Source organism: Oncorhynchus mykiss, chromosome 15 (assembly GCF_013265735.2).
Source record: "Oncorhynchus mykiss isolate Arlee chromosome 15, USDA_OmykA_1.1, whole genome shotgun sequence".
NCBI classification, from domain to species: Eukaryota; Metazoa; Chordata; class Actinopteri; order Salmoniformes; family Salmonidae; genus Oncorhynchus; species Oncorhynchus mykiss.
The window spans coordinates 74592689-74612416 of NC_048579.1; the positions used below are offsets into that span (position 1 = coordinate 74592689).

A 19728-nucleotide genomic window follows, 5' to 3' on the forward strand; every position below is an offset into this window, starting at 1 on the left:
CCTTTAACCATACTTTATTGTGACTATACTGTACCTAGCCTTTAGCTATACTTTATTGTGACTATACTGTACCTAGCCTTTAACCATACTTTATTGTGACTATACTGTACCTAGCCTTTAACCATACTTTATTGTGACTATACTGTACCTAGCCTTTAACTATACTTTATTGTGACTATACTGTACCTAGCCTTTAACTATACTTTATTGTGACTATACTGTACATGACTTTGCTTTTTCAACATACTTTTATCTCAATGCGTTATATGTGCAACATTGTAACTAATAAAATGAAGACTGCGTCAACTTTGTAACTGACTGCATCGGGCTGCCTAAAGAAGCATCCACAGGAGAAGACTGCATAACAACTGTGAAGTAGGATTTTCAATTGGTGCATAAATCGAAAGAGGGTGTGGCTTCACTACATTGAAGGAAAATATATAATTTACTTTCAGTTTCATTTCTTCGTTTGCGACAGTCCGTTTTGTCCAGTTTGACATATTTTTCAGCGTTGGAAAGACTTGGAAAAAAATTAATCATGAAAACGGTTTTGTCCGTAGTTGCATTCTGCGTCGTGTTGGTAACCATAAACGCAAAAGAATGTCAGTAAAGTATAGGAATTACTTTGTAATTATGATTAGGCTATATTGATGGGATTGTGTTGTGTACGATCTTAATTTTGAAAGGCCTCACCAACGACGTTCCTGAAAACAATTATGTATTTCCTTAATTTATGTCTTAAGTCGACAGCAAATGTGTACTTTGTATGGGTTACACTTTTTAAGCAAATGTATATTGAGCAGAGAGATTACTCTTTTATTTTTATAGTGAGAATAAGATAATAAACTTCTGTGATACAGATTATGTGTGCCGGCGCCTGCCTGACTACCATTCCCTCCTCCCCCTGTAGCTCCCCCCATGGTGAAGGTGTACAGCCGTAACCCAGGGGAATATGGGAAGGACAACACCCTGATCTGTCACGTGAGTGGCTTCCACCCCCCTGACATCAGCATCCAGCTCCTGAAGAACGGCGTGGAGATCCCCGACGCCAAGCAGACAGACCTGGCCTTCGAACAGGGATGGCAGTTCCACCTCACCAAGAGTGTTGGATTCACACCAGCCAGCGGAGAGGAGTATACCTGCAGAGTCCGCCACCTGAAGAATCTGAAGACCTACACCTGGGGTGAGTTACTAGTGTAGTTAGAGGAGTACACCTGGGGTGAGTTACTAGTGTAGTTAGAGGAGTACACCTGGGGTGAGTTACTAGTGTAGTTAGAAGAGTACACCTGGGGTGAGTTACTAGTGTAGTTAGAGGAGTACACCTGGGGTGAGTTACTAGTGTAGTTAGACGAGTACACCTGGGGTGAGTTACTAGTGTAGTTAGAGGAGTACACCTTGGGTGAGTTACTAGTGTAGTTAGAGGAGTACACCTGGGGTGAGTTACTAGTATAGTTAGTAGTTAGAGGAGTACACCTGGGGTGAGTTACTAGTGTAGTTAGATGAGTACACCTGGGGTGAGTTACTAGTGTAGTTAGAGGAGTACACCTGGGGTGAGTTACTAGTATAGTTAGTAGTTAGAGGAGTACACCTGGGGTGAGTTACTAGTGTAGTTAGAGGAGTACACCTGGGGTGAGTTACTAGTATAGTTAGTAGTTAGAGGAGTACACCTGGGGTGAGTTAGTAGTTAGAGGAGTACACCTGGGGTGAGTTACTGGTGTAGTTAGAGGAGTACACCTGGGGTGAGTTACTAGTGTAGTTAGAGGAGTACACCTGGGGTGAGTTACTAGTGTAGTTAGAGGAGTACACCTGGGGTGAGTTACTAGTGTAGTTAGAAGAGTACACCTGGGGTGAGTTACTAGTGTAGTTAGAGGAGTACACCTGGGGTGAGTTACTAGTGTAGTTAGAGGAGTACACCTGGGGTGAGTTACTAGTGTAGTTAGAGGAGTACACCTGGGGTGAGTTACTAGTGTAGTTAGAGGAGTACACCTGGGGTGAGTTACTAGTGTAGTTAGAGGAGAACACCTGGGGTGAGTTACTAGTGTAGTTAGACGAGTACACCTGGGGTGAGTTACTAGTGTAGTTAGAGGAGTACACCTTGGGTGAGTTACTAGTGTAGTTAGAGGAGTACACCTGGGGTGAGTTACTAGTATAGTTAGTAGTTAGAGGAGTACACCTGGGGTGAGTTACTAGTGTAGTTAGATGAGTACACCTGGGGTGAGTTACTAGTGTAGTTAGAGGAGTACACCTGGGATGAGTTACTAGTATAGTTAGTAGTTAGAGGAGTACACCTGGGGTGAGTTACTAGTATAGTTAGTAGTTAGAGGAGTACACCTGGGGTGAGTTAGTAGTTAGAGGAGTACACCTGGGGTGAGTTACTGGTGTAGTTAGAGGAGTACACCTGGGGTGAGTTACTAGTGTAGTTAGAGGAGTACACCTGGGGTGAGTAACTGGTATAGTTAGTAGTTAGAGGAGTACACCTGGGGTGAGTTACTAGTGTAGTTAGAGGAGTACACCTGGGGTGAGTTACTAGTGTAGTTAGTAGTTAGAGGAGTACACCTGGGGTGAGTTACTAGTATTGTTAGTAGTTAGAGGAGTACACCTGGGGTGAGTTACTAGTGTAGTTAGAGGAGTACGCCTGGGGTGAGTTACTAGTGTAGTTAGAGGTGTACACCTGGGGTGAGTTACTAGTGTGGTTAGAGGAGTACACCTGGGGTGAGTCACTAGTATAGTTAGTAGTTAGAAGAGTACACCTGGGGTGAGTTACTAGTGTAGTTAGTAGTTAGAGGAGTACACCTGGGGTGAGTTACTAGTATAGGTAGTAGTTAGAGGAGTACACCTGGGGTGAGCTACTAGTATAGTTAGTAGTTAGAGGAGTATACCTGGGGTGAGCTACTAGTATAGTTAGTAGTTAGAGGAATACACCTGGGGTGAGCTACTAGTGTAGTTAGTAGTTAAAGTACAGCTGCAGAGTCCCACACATACACACGTTGCTAAGTTCTATTTCAGAATCTGACTTCAGTGTGTGTGTGTGTGTGTGCGTGTGTGTGCGTGTGTGTGCGTGTGTGTGAGAGAGAGTTAATCATAATGTGCCATTGACTGACAGAAACCAACTTTTCCTATTTCCTCTACAGAATCAGATATGTAAGGCTTCGGTGTTCATCGCTGCAGGTGTGTATGTCTGATCATTTCATTTGTAGAGAAACAGTCTATTTAGCTGGCAGTTCTTTAGCTTTGGTCACTAACAATCTCTGGTTATTGTAATACTGTAGAGAACTGAATAGGGCTGGCTGGACAATATGGTAGGGCTGGGCGATATTTAACAATAAATTAAATGATCCAGGTTACATTGTTGACAGCACATTGTTTAAAGTTGTGCACTTTAAATGTAGCCTACAGCTCTTGAGGACAAAGTAATTGTTTTAATCTTCAAGCTAATGTTTCTCTCATGGACTATCGGGGTTGCATTTTACATGAACAGGCGTTTTACTATCATAGCATTTAGCCCTCTGGTCAGCCCTGACAATGGTATGCTGTCTTCCCTACTTCTAAAAACGGTGAGTCTACAGCACCAACGGAGGGTCTGTCAGAATCAATCAGTTCTATGACTTCTTTCACTGTTACTGTTAGCCTAGGCTACTGTTAGCCCAAACACTGTTACTGTTAGCCTAGGTTACTGTTAGCCCAAACACTGTTGCTGTTAGCCCAGGACTTCTGTTAGCCCAAACACTGTTGCTGTTAGCCGAGGCTATTGTTAGCCAAACACTGTTGCTGTTAGCCTAGGCTACTGTTAGCCCAAACACTGTTACTGTTAGCCTAGGTTACTGTTGGCCCAAACACTGTTACTGTTAGCCTAGGTTACTGTTAGCCCAAACACTGTTGCTGTTAGCCCAGGACTTCTTTTAGCCCAAACACTGTTGCTGTTAGCCGAGGCTATTGTTAGCCAAACACTGTTGCTGTTAGCCTAGGCTACTTTTAGCCCAAACATTGTTGCTGTTATCCGAGGCTATTATTAGCCAAACACTGTTGCTGTTAGCCTAGGCTACTGTTAGACAAACACTGTTACTGTTAGCCTAGGCTACTGTTAGCTCAAACACTGTTGCTGTTAGCCGAGGCTACTGTTAGACAAACACTGTTACTGTTAGCCTAGGCTACTGTTAGACAAACACTGTTACTGTTAGCCTAGGCTACTGTTAGACAAACACTGTTACTGTTAGCCTAGGCTACTGTTAGACAAACACTGTTACTGTTAGCCTAGGCTACTGTTAGCTCAAACACTTTTAACACATCCTACGGTGTTGTTTGACATCCTACAGTGTTGTTTGACATCCAACGGTGTTGTGGTGTTGTTTGACACCATACGGTGTTGTGGTGTTGTTTGACATCCTACGGTGTTGTTCGACATCCTACGGTGTTGTTCGACATCCTACAGTGTTGTACAACATCATACGGTGTTGTTTGGCATCCTACGGTGTTTGGCATCCTACGGTGTTGTTTGACATCCTACGGTGCTGTTTGGCATCCTACGGTGCTGTTTGGCATCCTACAGTTTTGTTTGACATCCTACGGTGTTGTTTGGCATCCTACAGTGTTGTTTGTTGTTTGACATCCTACGGTGTTGTTTGACATCCTACGGTGTTGTTTGACATCCTACGGTGTTGTTTGACATCCTACGGTGTTGTTTGACATACTACGGTGTTGTTTGGCATCCTACGGTGCTGTTTGGCATCCTACAGTTTTGTTTGACATCCTACGGTGTTGTTTGGCATCCTACAGTGTTGTTTGTTGTTTGACATCCTACGGTGTTGTTTGACATCCTACGGTGTTGTTTGACATCCTACGGTGTTGTTTGACATCCTACGGTGTTGTTTGACATACTACGGTGTTGTTTGGCATCCTACGGTGTTGTTTGGCATCCTACAGTGTTTGACATCCTACGTTGTTGTTTGGCATCCTACAGTGTTTGGCATCCTACGGTGTTGTTTGGCATACTACGGTGTTGTTTGACATCCTACGGTGTTGTTTGGCATCCTACGGTGTTGTTTGACATCCTACGGTGTTGTTTGACATCCTACGGTGTTGTTTGACATGACAACGAATGAAAAGTTATAGAACAGCTGCATAGTTGTCATCAAAGTCTTGAACACAAGACTAGTGTGAAGTGGGGTCTCCTCCTGGTCGAGCAAAACACTATCCTGAAACATCGCTCCCCGAGTGACAGGGGCGGGGCTAGATCTGAAACATCGCTCCCTGAGTGACAGGGGGCGGGGCTAGATCTGAAACATCGCTCCCCGAGTGACAGGGGCGGGGCTAGATCTGAAACATAGCTCCCCGAGTAACAGGGGGCGGGGCTAGATCTGAAACATAGCTCCCCGAGTGACAGGGGGCGGGGCTAGATCTGAAACATCGCTCCCCGAGTGACAGGGGGCGGGGCTAGATCTGAAACATCGCTCCCCGAGTGACAGGGGGCGGGGCTAGATCTGATACATTGCTCCCCGAGTGACAGGGGGCGGGGCTAGATCTGAAACATCGCTCCCCGAGTGACAGGGGGCGGGGCTAGATCTGAAATATCGCTCCCCGAGTGACAGGAGGCGGGGCTAGATCTGAAACATTGCTCCCCGAGTGACAGGGGGCGGGGCTAGATCTGAAACATTGCTCCCCGAGTGACAGGGGGCGAGGCTAGATCTGAAACATCGCTCTCCGAGTGACAGGGGGCGGGGCTAGATCTGAAACATCGCTCCCCGAGTGACAGGGGGCGGGGCTAGATCTGAAACAATGCTCCCCGAGTGACAGGGGGCGGGGCTAGATCTGAAACATCGCTCCCCGAGTGACAGGGGGCGGGGCTAGATCTGAAACATCGCTCCCCGAGTGACAGGGGGCGGGGCTAGATCTATGTGGAAAGCGGCATGGAGAGGAGAGAGATGACTCAAGTAGCAGAGTAAACTATAAAAACGGATGTTATACACAGCGGAGTCGCGTGTAATTTAACAAACCTAACATTGAAATACCTTTTTATAGAAGGTGAAGTAAAAACACAAACTGGTCCGTGCATCAATACCGGTGTATTGTCAAATATGGTATATCGACTGTCATTCGGGGAGCGATGTTTCAGATCTAGCCCCGCCCCCAGCCCTAGTACTGCATACTGTGTAATATATACACTTTACTGAAGTAAGCATGAACCATTGTGGAAATGAAACGTTGATGAGATTAATGACTTCTTGTTGATGTTGTTGTTGTTGTTGACAACCACAGAATACACCAGCCTCTGAGAATCTCCACTCCGGACATTCCTGGGAATCATCTCCACAACACTGTCCTGTCTAAACTCATCTCCACAACACTGTCCTGTCAAAACTCATCTCCACAACACTGTCCTGTCAAAACTCATCTCCACAACACTGTCCTGTCAAAACTCATCTCCACAACACTGTCCTGTCAAAATCATCTCCACAACACTGTCCTGTCTAAATCATCTCCACAACACTGTCCTGTCAAAATCATCTCCACAAAACTCATCTCCACAACACTGTCCTGTCTAAACTCATCTCCACAACACTGTCCTGTCTAAATCATCTCCACAACACAGTCCTGTCAAAAATCATCTCCACAACACTGTCCTGTCTAAATCATCTCCACAACACTGTCCTGTCAATCATCTCCACAACACTGTCCTGTCTAAATCATCTCCACAACACTGTCCTGTCTAAACACTGCAGGTGAAATCTGTAATGACTCTCTGCACATTGGGACTGATCATTGAACTTAAATTGTATTTTATTTGACCAGACTATACAGTAGGACCTGGGCTATGTAATGTGTTAATCTATACAGTAGGACCTGGGCTATGTAATGTGTTAATCTATACAGTAGGACCTGGGCTATGTAATGTGTTAATCTATACAGTAGGACCTGGGCTATGTAATGTGTTAATCTATACAGTAGGACCTGGGCTATGTAATGTGTTAATCTATACAGTAGGACCTGGGTTATGTAATGTGTTAATCTATACAGTAGGACCTGGGTTATGTAATGTGTTAATCTATACAGTAGGACCTGGGCTATGTAATGTGTTAATCTATACAGTAGGACCTGGGTTATGTAATGTGTTAATCTATACAGTAGGACCTGGGTTATGTAATGTGTTAATCTATACAGTAGGACCTGGGTTATGTAATGTGTTAATCTATACAGTAGGACCTGGGCTATGTAATGTGTTAATCTATACAGTAGGACCTGGGTTATGTAATGTGTTAATCTATACAGTAGGACCTGGGTTATGTAATGTGTTAATCTATACAGTAGGACCTGGGTTATGTAATGTGTTAATCTATACAGTAGGACCTGGGTTATGTAATGTGTTAATCTATACAGTAGGACCTGGGCTATGTAATGTGTTAATCTATACAGTAGGACCTGGGTTATGTAATGTGTCAACCTATACAGTAGGACCTGGGCTATGTAATGTGTTAATCTATACAGTAGGACCTGGGCTATGTAATGTGTTAATCTATACAATAGGACCTGGGTTATGTAATGTGTTAATCTATACAGTAGGACCTGGGCTATGTAATGTGTTAATCTATACAGTAGGACCTGGGTTATGTAATGTGTTAATCTATACAGTAGGACCTGGGCTATGTAATGTGTTAATCTATACAGTAGGACCTGGGCTATGTAATGTGTTAATCTATACAGTAGGACCTGGGCTATGTAATGTGTTAATCTATACAGTAGGACCTGGGCTATGTAATGTGTTAATCTATACAGTAGGACCTGGGCTATGTAATGTGTTAATCTATACAGTAGGACCTGGGCTATGTAATGTGTTAATCTATACAGTAGGACCTGGGTTATGTAATGTGTTAATCTATACAGTAGGACCTGGGTTATGTAATGTGTTAATCTATACAGTAGGACCTGGGCTATGTAATGTGTTAATCTATACAGTAGGACCTGGGTTATGTAATGTGTTAATCTATACAGTAGGACCTGGGTTATGTAATGTGTTAATCTATACAGTAGGACCTGGGTTATGTAATGTGTTAATCTATACAGTAGGACCTGGGCTATGTAATGTGTTAATCTATACAGTAGGACCTGGGTTATGTAATGTGTTAATCTATACAGTAGGACCTGGGCTATGTAATGTGTTAATCTATACAGTAGGACCTGGGCTATGTAATGTGTTAATCTATACAGTAGGACCTGGGCTATGTAATGTGTTAATCTATACAGTAGGACCTGGGTTATGTAATGTGTTAATCTGTACAGTAGGTCCTGGGCTATGTAATGTATCAACCTATACAGTAGGTCCTGGGCTATGTAATGTGTTAATCTATACAGTAGGTCCTGGGCTATGTAATGTGTTTATCTATACAGTAGGTCCTGGGCTATGTAATGTGTTAGCCCAGGTCCTATTGTATAGATTATGTAATGTGTTTGCCCAGGTCCTATTGTATAGATTATGTAATGTGTTAGCCCAGGACCTACTGTATAGATTATGTAATGTGTTAGCCCAGGACCTACTGTATAGATTATGTAATGTGTTTGCCCAGGTCCTACTGTATAGATTATGTAATGTGTTTGCCCAGGTCCTACTGTATAGGTTATTTGGGCTTTTCTCTTAGCTATGATCAGGAAATAAGTACAATTGATCAATCCAGATGTGATTGATGAGAAATGTAGAACTTTAATCTGTTTTTAAATAGCGTAGATTATTAAGTGCTTGGTTTTAAAAATCACCAAAATAAATAAAGTCTGACTTGATTGTCTTTGAACTACCAGTTATTTCCTGTTCTATTCTTGTCTAAAAAAAAAGCCACATGATATTTATATGCATTATGTGTCATAGTATTCTGCTAATTTATCACTTTACTGAAACGTGATTATGTAAAAGTTATGTACCACTTGTCTCACCTTGTACTGTTCAGAGCAGACCGTCCAATCTAATGTTGAAGAGCGGGTTGCCTCCTCTGCTGTAGTTGAGGCCTAAATCACCATAAGAGATATTTCTATAGAAATCACAAGCTCTACAGCCAGGACATTAGATCAAATGGATGACAATATTACTCTGTCGACTCTAAATGGATTTGTGTTATTTCTCTCTTCTCAAGTTCCATGGTCTCTGCCGGTTAAATGATCTGACACACCCCTGGGTGGTCACAGTCATGTGATCAGACACCATTGTGTGGTCACAGTCATGTGATCAGACACATCATTGTGTGGTCAGTCATGTGATCAGACACACCCCTGTGTGGTCAGCCATGTGATCAGACACACCCCTGTGTGGTCAGTCATGTGACCAGACACACCCCTGTGTGGTCAGTCATGTGATCAGACACAACACCCCTGTGTGGTCAGTCATGTGATCAGACACAACACCCCTGTGTGGTCAGTCATGTGATCAGACACACCCCTGTGTGGTCAGCCATGTGATCAGACACACCCCTGTGTGGTCAGTCATGTGACCAGACACACCCCTGTGTGGTCAGTCATGTGACCAGACACACCCCTGTGTGGTCAGTCATGTGACCAGACACACCCCTGTGTGGTCAGTCATGTGATCAGACACACCCCTGTGTGGTCAGTCATGTGATCAGACACACCCCTGTGTGGTCAGTCATGTGACCAGACACACCCCTGTGTGGTCAGTCATGTGATCAGACACAACACCCCTGTGTGGTCAGTCATGTGATCAGACACAACACCCCTGTGTGGTCAGTCATGTGATCAGACACACCCCTGTGTGGTCAGTCATGTGACCAGACACACCCCTGTGTGGTCAGTCATGTGACCAGACACACCCCTGTGTGGTCCACTTGCAATAAGAAGCAATAAGCAAGCTGTAATTGTCAACACATTTATTGATTAGTCAGTCTGTCACTAGTTTTATGCATGATTGTTACAACTCATGAAATGAAAACAATGTCTAAATGATGCATACAGTATTCCAATGTAATCACAGTTAACACATTGTACATTAACCTTTACATGTCAAACCAAGAAAGCAAAACGATGGATCCATGAAGTAATATGACTCTATTCAACATGACTCTATTCAACATGATTCAATTCAACATGATTCTATTCAACATGATTCTATTCAACATGACTATTCAACATGACTATTCAACATGATTCTATTCAACATGACTATTCAACATGATTCTATTCAACATGATTCTATTCAACATGATTCAATTCAACATGATTCTATTCAACATGATTCTATTCAACATGACTACTCAACATGATTCTATTCAACATGATTCTATTCAACATGACTATTCAACATGATTCTATTCAACATGATTCTATTCAACACGATTCTATTCAACATGATTCTATTCCACATTACTCTATTCAACATGACTCTATTCAACACGATTCTATTCAACATGATTCTATTCAACATGATTCTATTCAACATGATTCTATTCAACATGATTCTATTCAACATGATTCTATTCAACATGATTCTATTCAACACGATTCTATTCAACATGATTCTATTCCACATTACTCTATTCAACATGACTCTATTCAACACGATTCTATTCAACATGATTCTATTCAACATGATTCTATTCAACATGATTCTATTCAACATGATTCTATTCAACATGATTCTATTCAACATGATTCTATTCAACACGATTCTATTCAACATGATTCTATTCCACATTACTCTATTCAACATGACTCTATTCAACACGATTCTATTCAACATGATTCTATTCAACATGATTCTATTCAACATGATTCTATTCAACATGATTCTATTCAACATGATTCTATTCAACATGATTCTATTCAACACGATTCTATTCAACATGATTCTATTCCACATTACTCTATTCAACATGACTCTATTCAACACGATTCTATTCAACATGATTCTATTCAACATGATTCTATTCAACATGATTCTATTCAACATGATTCTATTCAACATGATTCTATCATGATTCTATTCCACATTACTCTATTCAACAAGTTAAAGAAAAAGACAAGTAATCAAAATGTAGAACACAATAAAACAACATTTAGATAGTTGCAATCTGATCTAGGTAGATGTCTTAATCTATGAAATGTTTATTTTTGCAGAGAAGGCCCACTGAGACCAAAGTATATTTTTCAAAAGAAACCATGCTTCACAGAAATGCAGAATACATCATAAGGAACCAGTGATGAGAATTACAGAAAACAAAGGTGCATGAGATAAAACAAAACATTTTATTTTTTTTAAACATGTACCTTTGACCTCGGACAAGTAATCTATCAATATCCTAAAAATGCCCAAAAGGCACTAATGGAATGGTTGAACATAAATACTAACGTTACAGTATTTGCAAAGACACCCACTGGGTGGCATTGTTGTGTTGTTCCCAGGACAACCACTGGATGGCATTGTTGTGTTGTTCCCAGGACAACAACTGGGTGGCATTGTTGTGTTGTTCCCAGGACAACCACTGGGTGGCATTGTTGTGTTGTTCCCAGGACAACCACTGGGTGGCATTGTTGTGTTGTTCCCAGGACAACCACTGGGTGGCATTGAATTAGCTGTATTTGCAACAATCTCCTACGACATATCCATAGGCTCATCACCATCTGTCGTGAAAAGAGCCTCATTCAGGAAGACGTTTTCCTGTACCTCTTCCTTAACTCTTTTCAAAACTGCCTGATTGTTGTCCTCCTCCAAACGGATGACAAAGTTCCGTAATATGGGGAGCAGAGGGAGGGCGTACTCTAACACACTCTGTTTGCTCTGAGTGCGCTTATCCTCATATTCAAAGCCACCAGTATGTATGCCAAACACTCGACCAAGGTCATCGAAGACTGGCGAGCCAGAAGATCCATGGAAGAAGGAGGTGTTGTAGGTCACAAAGTCGTCCTTGTTCTCCTGCATCACTTCCTCGTAACGCTTTTTCTCTTTTTCAAGGGCATCGTTTATTGTGAAGATTGCATGTCCCTTTTCCCGTTTATATTTATTCGCAGCCTCCTCTCTTATCTCACTGCCAATGATGGAGGTGGGTTCCATTTGTTTCACCAGTCCACCTGGGTGTCCAATGAGGCAGGCCCCACCGCATGCTGGGACTGGGCCATATTCACGGAGGAGACCAGGAGGAACCTTTTGCCGTTGTTTCTTATTCTGAGGATCCAGCTCCAGTATGGCATAGTCGATATAATGTTTTCCCTGATGTCCATATTGAAAGTCGATCAGCAGGGTTTTTGCTCTGAATACGTTCACATCGGATCCATTTGGATTTTCAAAGTTGAACTTTACAGATACATCGACTAACAACTGTATGTTTTCTCTTACATTTTCACCAAACAAATGTGCATTTGTTAGGATGTAGTTGTCAAACAGCACGAAGCCTGTCCCCAGAACACCCTGAACACCTTCAACAATCACCTGACAAACGGAGGCACCAAGTTTAATCAATTTCTTCACTCTGTGAACCTCAGAGAACTTTTGTCTGATTTTCCCGAATTCCTGCTTCATGAGATCCAACTCTTCAGGAAATGTCTTCTGTTGGCTGTCCTCCCTCCTACTTTCCATCTGCTTCACCAGATCTTCAAACTGGTTGCGAAGGATCGTCAATATTTCACCATGTTTTGGCACGGGAATGCATTTTCATTTCTGCTTTCTTCTCGAAGAGGACTCCCCTACATCTGATGTTTGTGTTGTTAGCGTCGATGGAGACATCTGTGTGTCGTCTCCTTCAGAGTCAGGGCTTGGGTTGAACAGAGATGTTTGCGTGGTTACAATGTTTTTTGTTTTTATTGTGGAGTCAGATGTTTCCATCTTAATTGCCGTTTTCTCCTTATGCTTTGTCAGACAGATTTCAAAGTTTCTACCATTAAGTTTTTTTGCAATTTGCCCCATTGAAACCTTGCTTCCTGTTGATCGCTCAGAGAGCTGGCATCTCTGTTCAAACACAATGTTTGAGAAGCGTCCATCATTTCGTAGAGCCTTCTTCACTTCCTCCTTCTGTTTTGCATAGACACATAGAGGTCCGTAGGACTCCAGTTGTTTGTTTCCAAGTATTTGTTTTGATTTGCTGTTTTTCCCTCCCGTTGTCTCAACAGAGAAAGTGACATAATTGTCTGTTTCCTGATCCGTGACCCCTGCAGGTTCATCTGTGGCATGTGTGACCATCTCAATAGTGAGACGGTCATCCTCTTTGATCAGCCAACATGGAAAGTGCTTCACTATGTACCCCTTAAAACTCCTGATGACAATGACACCCTTTCGGTGTCTTCCTGTCCATTTGGTTTAACTCCTTGAATGTGTCATTAGTTCCAAGAGCTCTCCATATTGTTCCAGGGTTGGTGCAGGTGATTTCCTCTTTGGGTATTTTATGAGTTGGGCAACTGAAGGAGAATGAGTGACAGTGTTCCGTTTCTGGATAAATCTGTAAAAGAAAATAGAATATTGATTTTTTTTGGTGTCAATATTCTCATGTTACTGAAATGGTATTCTGAGATACTCTGCAGTATATTTTCATCATATTGAGAAACAGTATTGTATAAATATATACACACACACACACACACACACAGACACACACACGATAAGATCCCTCTGTCCTTGATGCTGATGATGCTTTTATTATGTGACCCATCAAAGTCATGCTTAAACTAAAACAAAAATAACTTCACTTACAAGCGGCTCAGACTTCACCATGGCTGCCATTGGACCTGTGGAATGACCTGTGAAATGATTCAACATTATTAAGTCCATTGTGGTTGACAAGAGGGTCATTCCATCAATAGTGCCTTTTTGGGTAATTTGGTTAAAAAAAAATGTTTAAAAAAACTGTTTGTGTCACCTAATTGTAACATTGTCATAAAGAGCACGTTCAACTTCATTAAAAAAACATTTTTTTCCCATATCAAGAGGTTAAAAGTAGACTCAGTGAAATGACGTAGCAACGAGCAGCTGACTAGGTATCTCCTTTCTCCTTCCCCAGCTCACCTGCTGACTAGGTATCTCCTTTCCCCTTCTCCAGCTCACCGGGTGACTAGATATCCCCTTTCTCCTTCTACAGCTCACCTGCTGACTAGGTATCTCCTTTCCCCTTCTCCAGCTCACCGGGTGACTAGATATCCCCTTTCTCCTTCTCCAGCTCACCTGCTGACTAGGTATCCCCTTTCCCCTTCTCCAGCTCACCTGCTGACTAGGTATCCCCTTTCCCCTTCTCCAGCTCACCTGCTGACTAGGTATCTCCTTCCCCAGCTCACCTGCTGACTAGGTATCCCCTTTCTCCTTCTCCAGCTCACCTGCTGACTAGGTATCTCCTTTCCCCTTCTCCAGCTCACCTGCTGACTAGGTATCCCCTTTCTCCTTCTCCAGCTCACCTGCTGACTAGGTATCTCCTTTCCCCTTCTCCAGCTCACCTGCTGACTAGGTATCTCCTTTCCCCTTCTCCAGCTCACCTGCTGACTAGGTATCTCCTTTCCCAGCTCACCTGCTGACTAGGTATCCCCTTTCCCCTTCTCCAGCTCACCTGCTGACTAGGTATCCCCTTTCCCCTTCTCCAGCTTACCTGCTGACTAGGTATCTCCTTTCCCAGCTCACCGGCTGACTAGGTATCTCCTTTCCCAGCTCACCTGCTGACTAGGTATCTCCTTTCCCAGCTCACCTGCTGACTGGGTATCTCCTTTCCCCTTCTCCAGCTCACCGGCTGACTAGGTATCTCCTTTCCCAGCTCACCGGCTGACTAGGTATCTCCTTTCCCAGCTCACCTGCTGACTAGGTATCTCCTTTCTCCTTCTCCAGCTCACCTGCTGACTAGGTATCTCCTTTCTCCTTCTCCAGCTCACCGGCTGACTAGGTATCTCCTTTCCCAGCTCACCTGCTGACTAGGTATCTCCTTTCCCAGCTCACCTGCTGACTAGGTATCTCCTTTTTCCTTCTCCAGCTCACCTGCTGACTAGGTATCTCCTTTCTCCTTCTCCAGCTCACCGGCTGACTAGGTATCTCCTTTTCCAGCTCACCTGCTGACTATGTATCTCCTTTCCCAGCTCACCTGCTGACTAGGTATCTCCTTTTTCCTTCTCCAGCTCACCTGCTGACTAGGTATCTCCTTTCCCAGCTCACCTGCTGACTAGGTATCTCCTTTTTCATTCTCCAGCTCACCTGCTGACTAGGTATCTCCTTTCCCCTTCTCCAGCTCACCGGCTGACTAGGTATCTCCTTTCTCCTTCTCCAGCTCACCTGCTGACTAGGTATCTCCTTTCCCAGCTCACCTGCTAACTAGGTATCTCCTTCCCCAGCTCACCTGCTGACTAGGTATCTCCTTTCCCCTTCTCCAGCTCACCGGCTGACTAGGTATCTCCTTTCCCAGCTCACCGGCTGACTAGGTATCTCCTTTCCCAGCTCACCTGCTGACTAGGTATCTCCTTCCCCAGCTCACCTGCTCATATCAAGACCATTTCAAGGACAGCTTTTTTCCATCTACGTAACATTGCAAAAATCAGAAACTTTCTGTCCAAAAATGATGCAGAAAAATTAATCCATGCTTTTGTCACTTCTAGGTTAGACTACTGCAATGCTCTACTTTCCGGCTACCCGGATAAAGCACTAAATAAACTTCAGTTAGTGCTAAATACGGCTGCTAGAATCCTGACTAGAACCAAAAAATTTGATCATATTACTCCAGTGCTAGCCTCTCTACACTGGCTTCCTGTCAAAGCAAGGGCTGATTTCAAGGTTTTACTGCTAACCTACAAAGCATTACATGGGCTTGCTCCTTCCTACCTATCTCTCTGATTTGGTCCTGCCGTACATACCTACACGTACGCTACGGTCACAAGACGCAGGCCTCCTAATTGTCCCTAGAATTTCTAAGCAAACAGCTGGAGGCAGGGCTTTCTCCTATAGAGCTCCATTTTTATGGAACGGTCTGCCTACCCATGTCAGAGACGCAAACTCGGTCTCAACCTTTAAGTCTCTACTGAAGACTCATCTCTTCAGTGGGTCATATGATTGAGTGTAGTCTGGCCCAGGAGTGGGAGGGTGAACGGAAAGGCTCTGGAGCAACGAACCGCCCTTGCTGTCTCTGCCTGGCCGGTTCCCCTCTTTCCACTGGGATTCTCTGCCTCTAACCCTATTACAGGGGCTGAGTCACTGGCTTACTGGGGCTCTCTCATGCCGTCCCTGGAGGGGGTGCGTCACCTGAGTGTGTTGAGTCACTGATGTGGTCATCCTGTCTGGGTTGGCGCCCCCCCCCCCCCCCCCCCCCCCCCCTTGGGTTGTGCCGTGGCGGAGGTCTTTGTGGGCTATACTCAGCCTTGTCTCAGGATGGTAAGTTGGTGGTTGAAGATATCCCTCTAGTGGTGTGGGGGCTGTGCTTTGGCAAAGTGGGTGGGGTTATATCCTTCCTGTTTGGCCCTGTCCGGGGGTGTCCTCGGAGTGGGCCACAGTGTCTCCTGACCCCTCCTGTCTCAGCCTCCAGTATTTATGCTGCAGTAGTAGTTTATGTGTCGGGGGGCTAGGGTCAGTTTGTTATATCTGGAGTACTTCTCCTGTCCTATTCGGTGTCCTGTGTGAATCTAGGTGTGCGTTCTCTAATTCTCTCCTTCTCTCTTTCTCTCTCTCGGAGGACCTGAGCCCTAGGACCATGCCCCAGGACTACCTGACATGATGACTCCTTGCTGTCCCCAGTCCACCTGGCTGTGCTGCTGCTCCAGTTTCAACTGTTCTGCCTTAATATTATTCGACCATGCTGGTCATTTATGAACATTTGAACATCTTGGCCATGTTCTGTTATAATCTCCACCCGGCACAGCCAGAAGAGGACTGGCCATCCCACATATGCTCTCTCTAATTCTCTCTTTCTTTCTCTCTCTCGGAGGACCTGAGCCCTAGGACCATGCCCCAGGAATACCTGACATGATGACTCCTTGCTGTCCCCAGTCCACCTGACTGTGCTGCTGCTCCAGTTTCAACTGTTCTGCCTTATTATTATTCGACCATGCTGGTCATTTATGAACATTTGAACATCTTGACCATGTTTTGTTATAATCTCCACCCGGCACAGCCAGAAGAGGACTGGCCACCCCACATAGCCTGGTTCCTCTCTAGGTTTCTTCCTAGGTTTTGGCCTTTCTAGGGAGTTTTTCCTAGCCACCGTGCTTCTACACCTGCATTGCTTGCTGTTTGGGGTTTTAGGCTGGGTTTCTGTACAGCACTTTGAGATATCAGCTGATGTACGAAGGGCTATATAAATACATTTGATTTGATTTGATTTGCTGACTAGGTATCTCCATCTCCAGCTCACCGGCTTCTACACTATAACTATTAGATGTTTAATGTTTCTTTTGAAACATTTTTTATAAAAGAATAGTTTCACCATATTAAAATTAGAGTTCAGTTCATGTACATAACAGGGTCTGATCTTGAAATGAGGGACAAATGTAAATTCATCACTAATCACGTTGTATAATTTCAAAAATATTCAAAAATGACTGTCGTAGCAACCAGATAACTAGTTAACTAACTAGTAAACTTAAATAACTAGCTTTACGATGGTCAAAACGTGGCGTAATGTTTGGGTTAAAATCATCCTAGAAATAGAAAAAAAACAGAAGGATGCAATGTACCAACATTGACCCAAACATTACGCCATGCACATTTCTACTTAAAATATAAAAAAGAGCAAAAGGCGAACCCTACTTGTGAGAACGACCGAGAACAGGTAGACCGCAGGAGAACAGGTAGACCGCAGGAGAACAGGTAGACCGCAGGAGAACAGGTAGACCGCAGGAGAACAGGTAGACCGCAGGAGAACAGGTAGACCGCAGGAGAACAGGTAGACCGCAGGAGAACAGGTAGACCGCAGGAGAACAGGTAGACCGCAGGAGAACAGGTAGACCGCAGGAGAACAGGTAGACCGCAGGAGAACAGGTAGACCGCAGGAGAACAGGTAGACCGCAGGAGAACAGGTAGACCGCAGGAGAACAGGTAGACCGCAGGAGAACAGGTAGACCGCAGGAGAACAGGTAGACTGCAGGAGAACAAGTAGACTGCAGAAGAACAGGGAAGAAGACGGCCCAGAGAGGACTTTCAATAAAGACCCAAATACAACAAGATAAACCAGCACCTTCTCTCTTTGGCTTGTAAAACAGACACCCCACCCACCGGTGGTTCACAAGAACAAGCCTATTGCCAGATCCAATGGCACTCAATGACCAGCTAAGCTTTGGTTAATTGAATCCAACTAGAAAAATCAGTTGTGATTGTGTAGTAGCCTACTGCTATGGCAACCACATCTAAACCAGAAACTGTTGGTGATCACTGTATATATAGAGTACAGTATAAATGCCCACCTACCTAACATACCTGCCCCACGCTCAACTTCTGGAAAGGACCTGTCTAAACCAGATGGTAGTACATTAATAAAGCAACTGTCTCGTTGGTCAAGCTATAGACGGTAATGGAGAGAGATATAATTATAATAACAATTAGAAAATTACCTTGTTTTACATTTTACAATTTAGTTGACTAGACAGTCGTATGTGAAAATGCCAAATGATGAGTGAAATGTGAACCAAACAGTCTCTTATGAGGACATGACTGATAAACTTGTGTTATTACCACCCTACTAGTCCGTACAACAGGTGAGTTCAAAAGACAAGTGGTCAATTATTGAAAAGTTTTGGATGGATAAACTTGTGTTATTACCACCATACTATTGTGTAACAACACAACACAATCTGGAATGCCAGAGTGCGCACTGGGCGTTCGTAAATTCAGAGCGTTGTCAGATTGGCCGGTCATAAATTCAGAGCGTTGTCAGATTGTCCTGTAAATTCAGAGCGTTGTCAGATTGTCCGGTCATAAATTCAGAGCGTTGTCAGATTGTCCGGTCATAAATTCAGAGCGTTGTCAGATTGTCCGGTCATAAACGTTGTCAGATTATCCGGTCATAAACGTTGTCAGATTATCCGGTCATAAACGTTGTCAGATTGTCCGGTCATAAATTCAGAGCGTTGTCAGATTGTCCGGTCATAAATTCAGAGCGTTGTCAGATTGTCCGGTCATAAACGTTGTCAGATTATCCGGTCATAAATTCAGAGCGTTGTCAGATTGTCCGGTCATAAATTCAGAGCGTTGTCAGATTGTCCGGTCATAAATTCAGAGCGTTGTCAGATTGTCCGGTCATAAATTCAGAGCGTTGTCAGATTGTCCGGTCATAAATTCAGAGCGTTGTCAGATTGTCCGGTCATAAACGTTGTCAGATTATCCGGTCATAAACGTTGTCAGATTATCCGGTCATAAACGTCAGATTGTCTGGTCATAAATTCAGAGCGTTGTCAGATTGTCCGGTCATAAATTCAGAGCGTTGTCAGATTGTCCGGTCATAAACGTTGTCAGATTATCCGGACATAAATTCAGAGCGTTGTCAGATTGTCCGGTCATAAATTCAGAGCGTTGTCAGATTGTCCGGTCATAAATTCAGAGCGTTGTCAGATTGTCCGGTCATAAATTCAGAGCGTTGTCAGATTGTCCGGTCATAAACGTTGTCAGATTATCCGGTCATAAACGTTGTCAGATTGTCCGGTCATAAATTCAGAGCGTTGTCAAGATTGTCCGGTCATAAATTCAGAGCGTTGTCAGATTGTCCGGTCATAAATTCAGAGCGTTGTCAGATTGTCCGGTCATAAACGTTGTCAGATTATCCGGTCATAAACGTTGTCAGATTGTCCGGTCATAAATTC

At 43.7% G+C, this 19728-nt stretch overlaps 2 protein-coding genes across 3 annotated transcripts; one reads left to right on the forward strand and one right to left on the reverse strand.

Moving 5' to 3' along the window:
• Positions 1-485: 485 nt before the first annotated feature.
• Positions 486-16668, forward strand: LOC110491892 (beta-2-microglobulin-like). 2 transcript variants are annotated; one of them, XM_036945372.1, is made up of 4 exons: positions 486-602; positions 911-1183; positions 3132-3168; positions 16611-16668. In XM_036945372.1, exons 1-3 carry the CDS (start codon positions 539-541, stop codon positions 3143-3145), a joined length of 351 nt encoding a protein of 116 aa, XP_036801267.1. In that variant the 5' UTR covers positions 486-538; the 3' UTR covers positions 3146-3168; positions 16611-16668. The 2 variants fall into 2 exon arrangements, with proteins under 2 accessions (XP_036801267.1, XP_036801268.1); XM_036945373.1 differs by lacking the exon at positions 16611-16668 and adding an exon at positions 6253-6325.
• On the reverse strand, positions 10254-13428 carry LOC118938855 (protein FAM111A-like). The gene is made up of 2 exons (XM_036945362.1): positions 11542-13428; positions 10254-11505 (listed from the first exon to the last, which is right to left on the reverse strand). Exon 1 carries the CDS (start codon positions 12560-12562, stop codon positions 11582-11584), a length of 981 nt encoding a protein of 326 aa, XP_036801257.1. The 5' UTR covers positions 12563-13428; the 3' UTR covers positions 10254-11505; positions 11542-11581.
• Positions 16669-19728: the final 3060 nt, after the last annotated feature.

Coding starts and splice junctions, on each gene's coding strand:
- LOC110491892 (XM_036945372.1), top strand. CDS start 539: ATGAAAACGGTTTTGTCCGTAGTTGCATTCTGCGTCGTGTTGGTAACC. Junction 603..910: donor AACCATAAACGCAAAAGAAT/GTCAGTAAAGTA, acceptor CTCCCCCTGTAG/CTCCCCCCATGGTGAAGGTG.
- LOC118938855 (XM_036945362.1), bottom strand. CDS start 12,562: ATGGAAAGTAGGAGGGAGGACAGCCAACAGAAGACATTTCCTGAAGAG.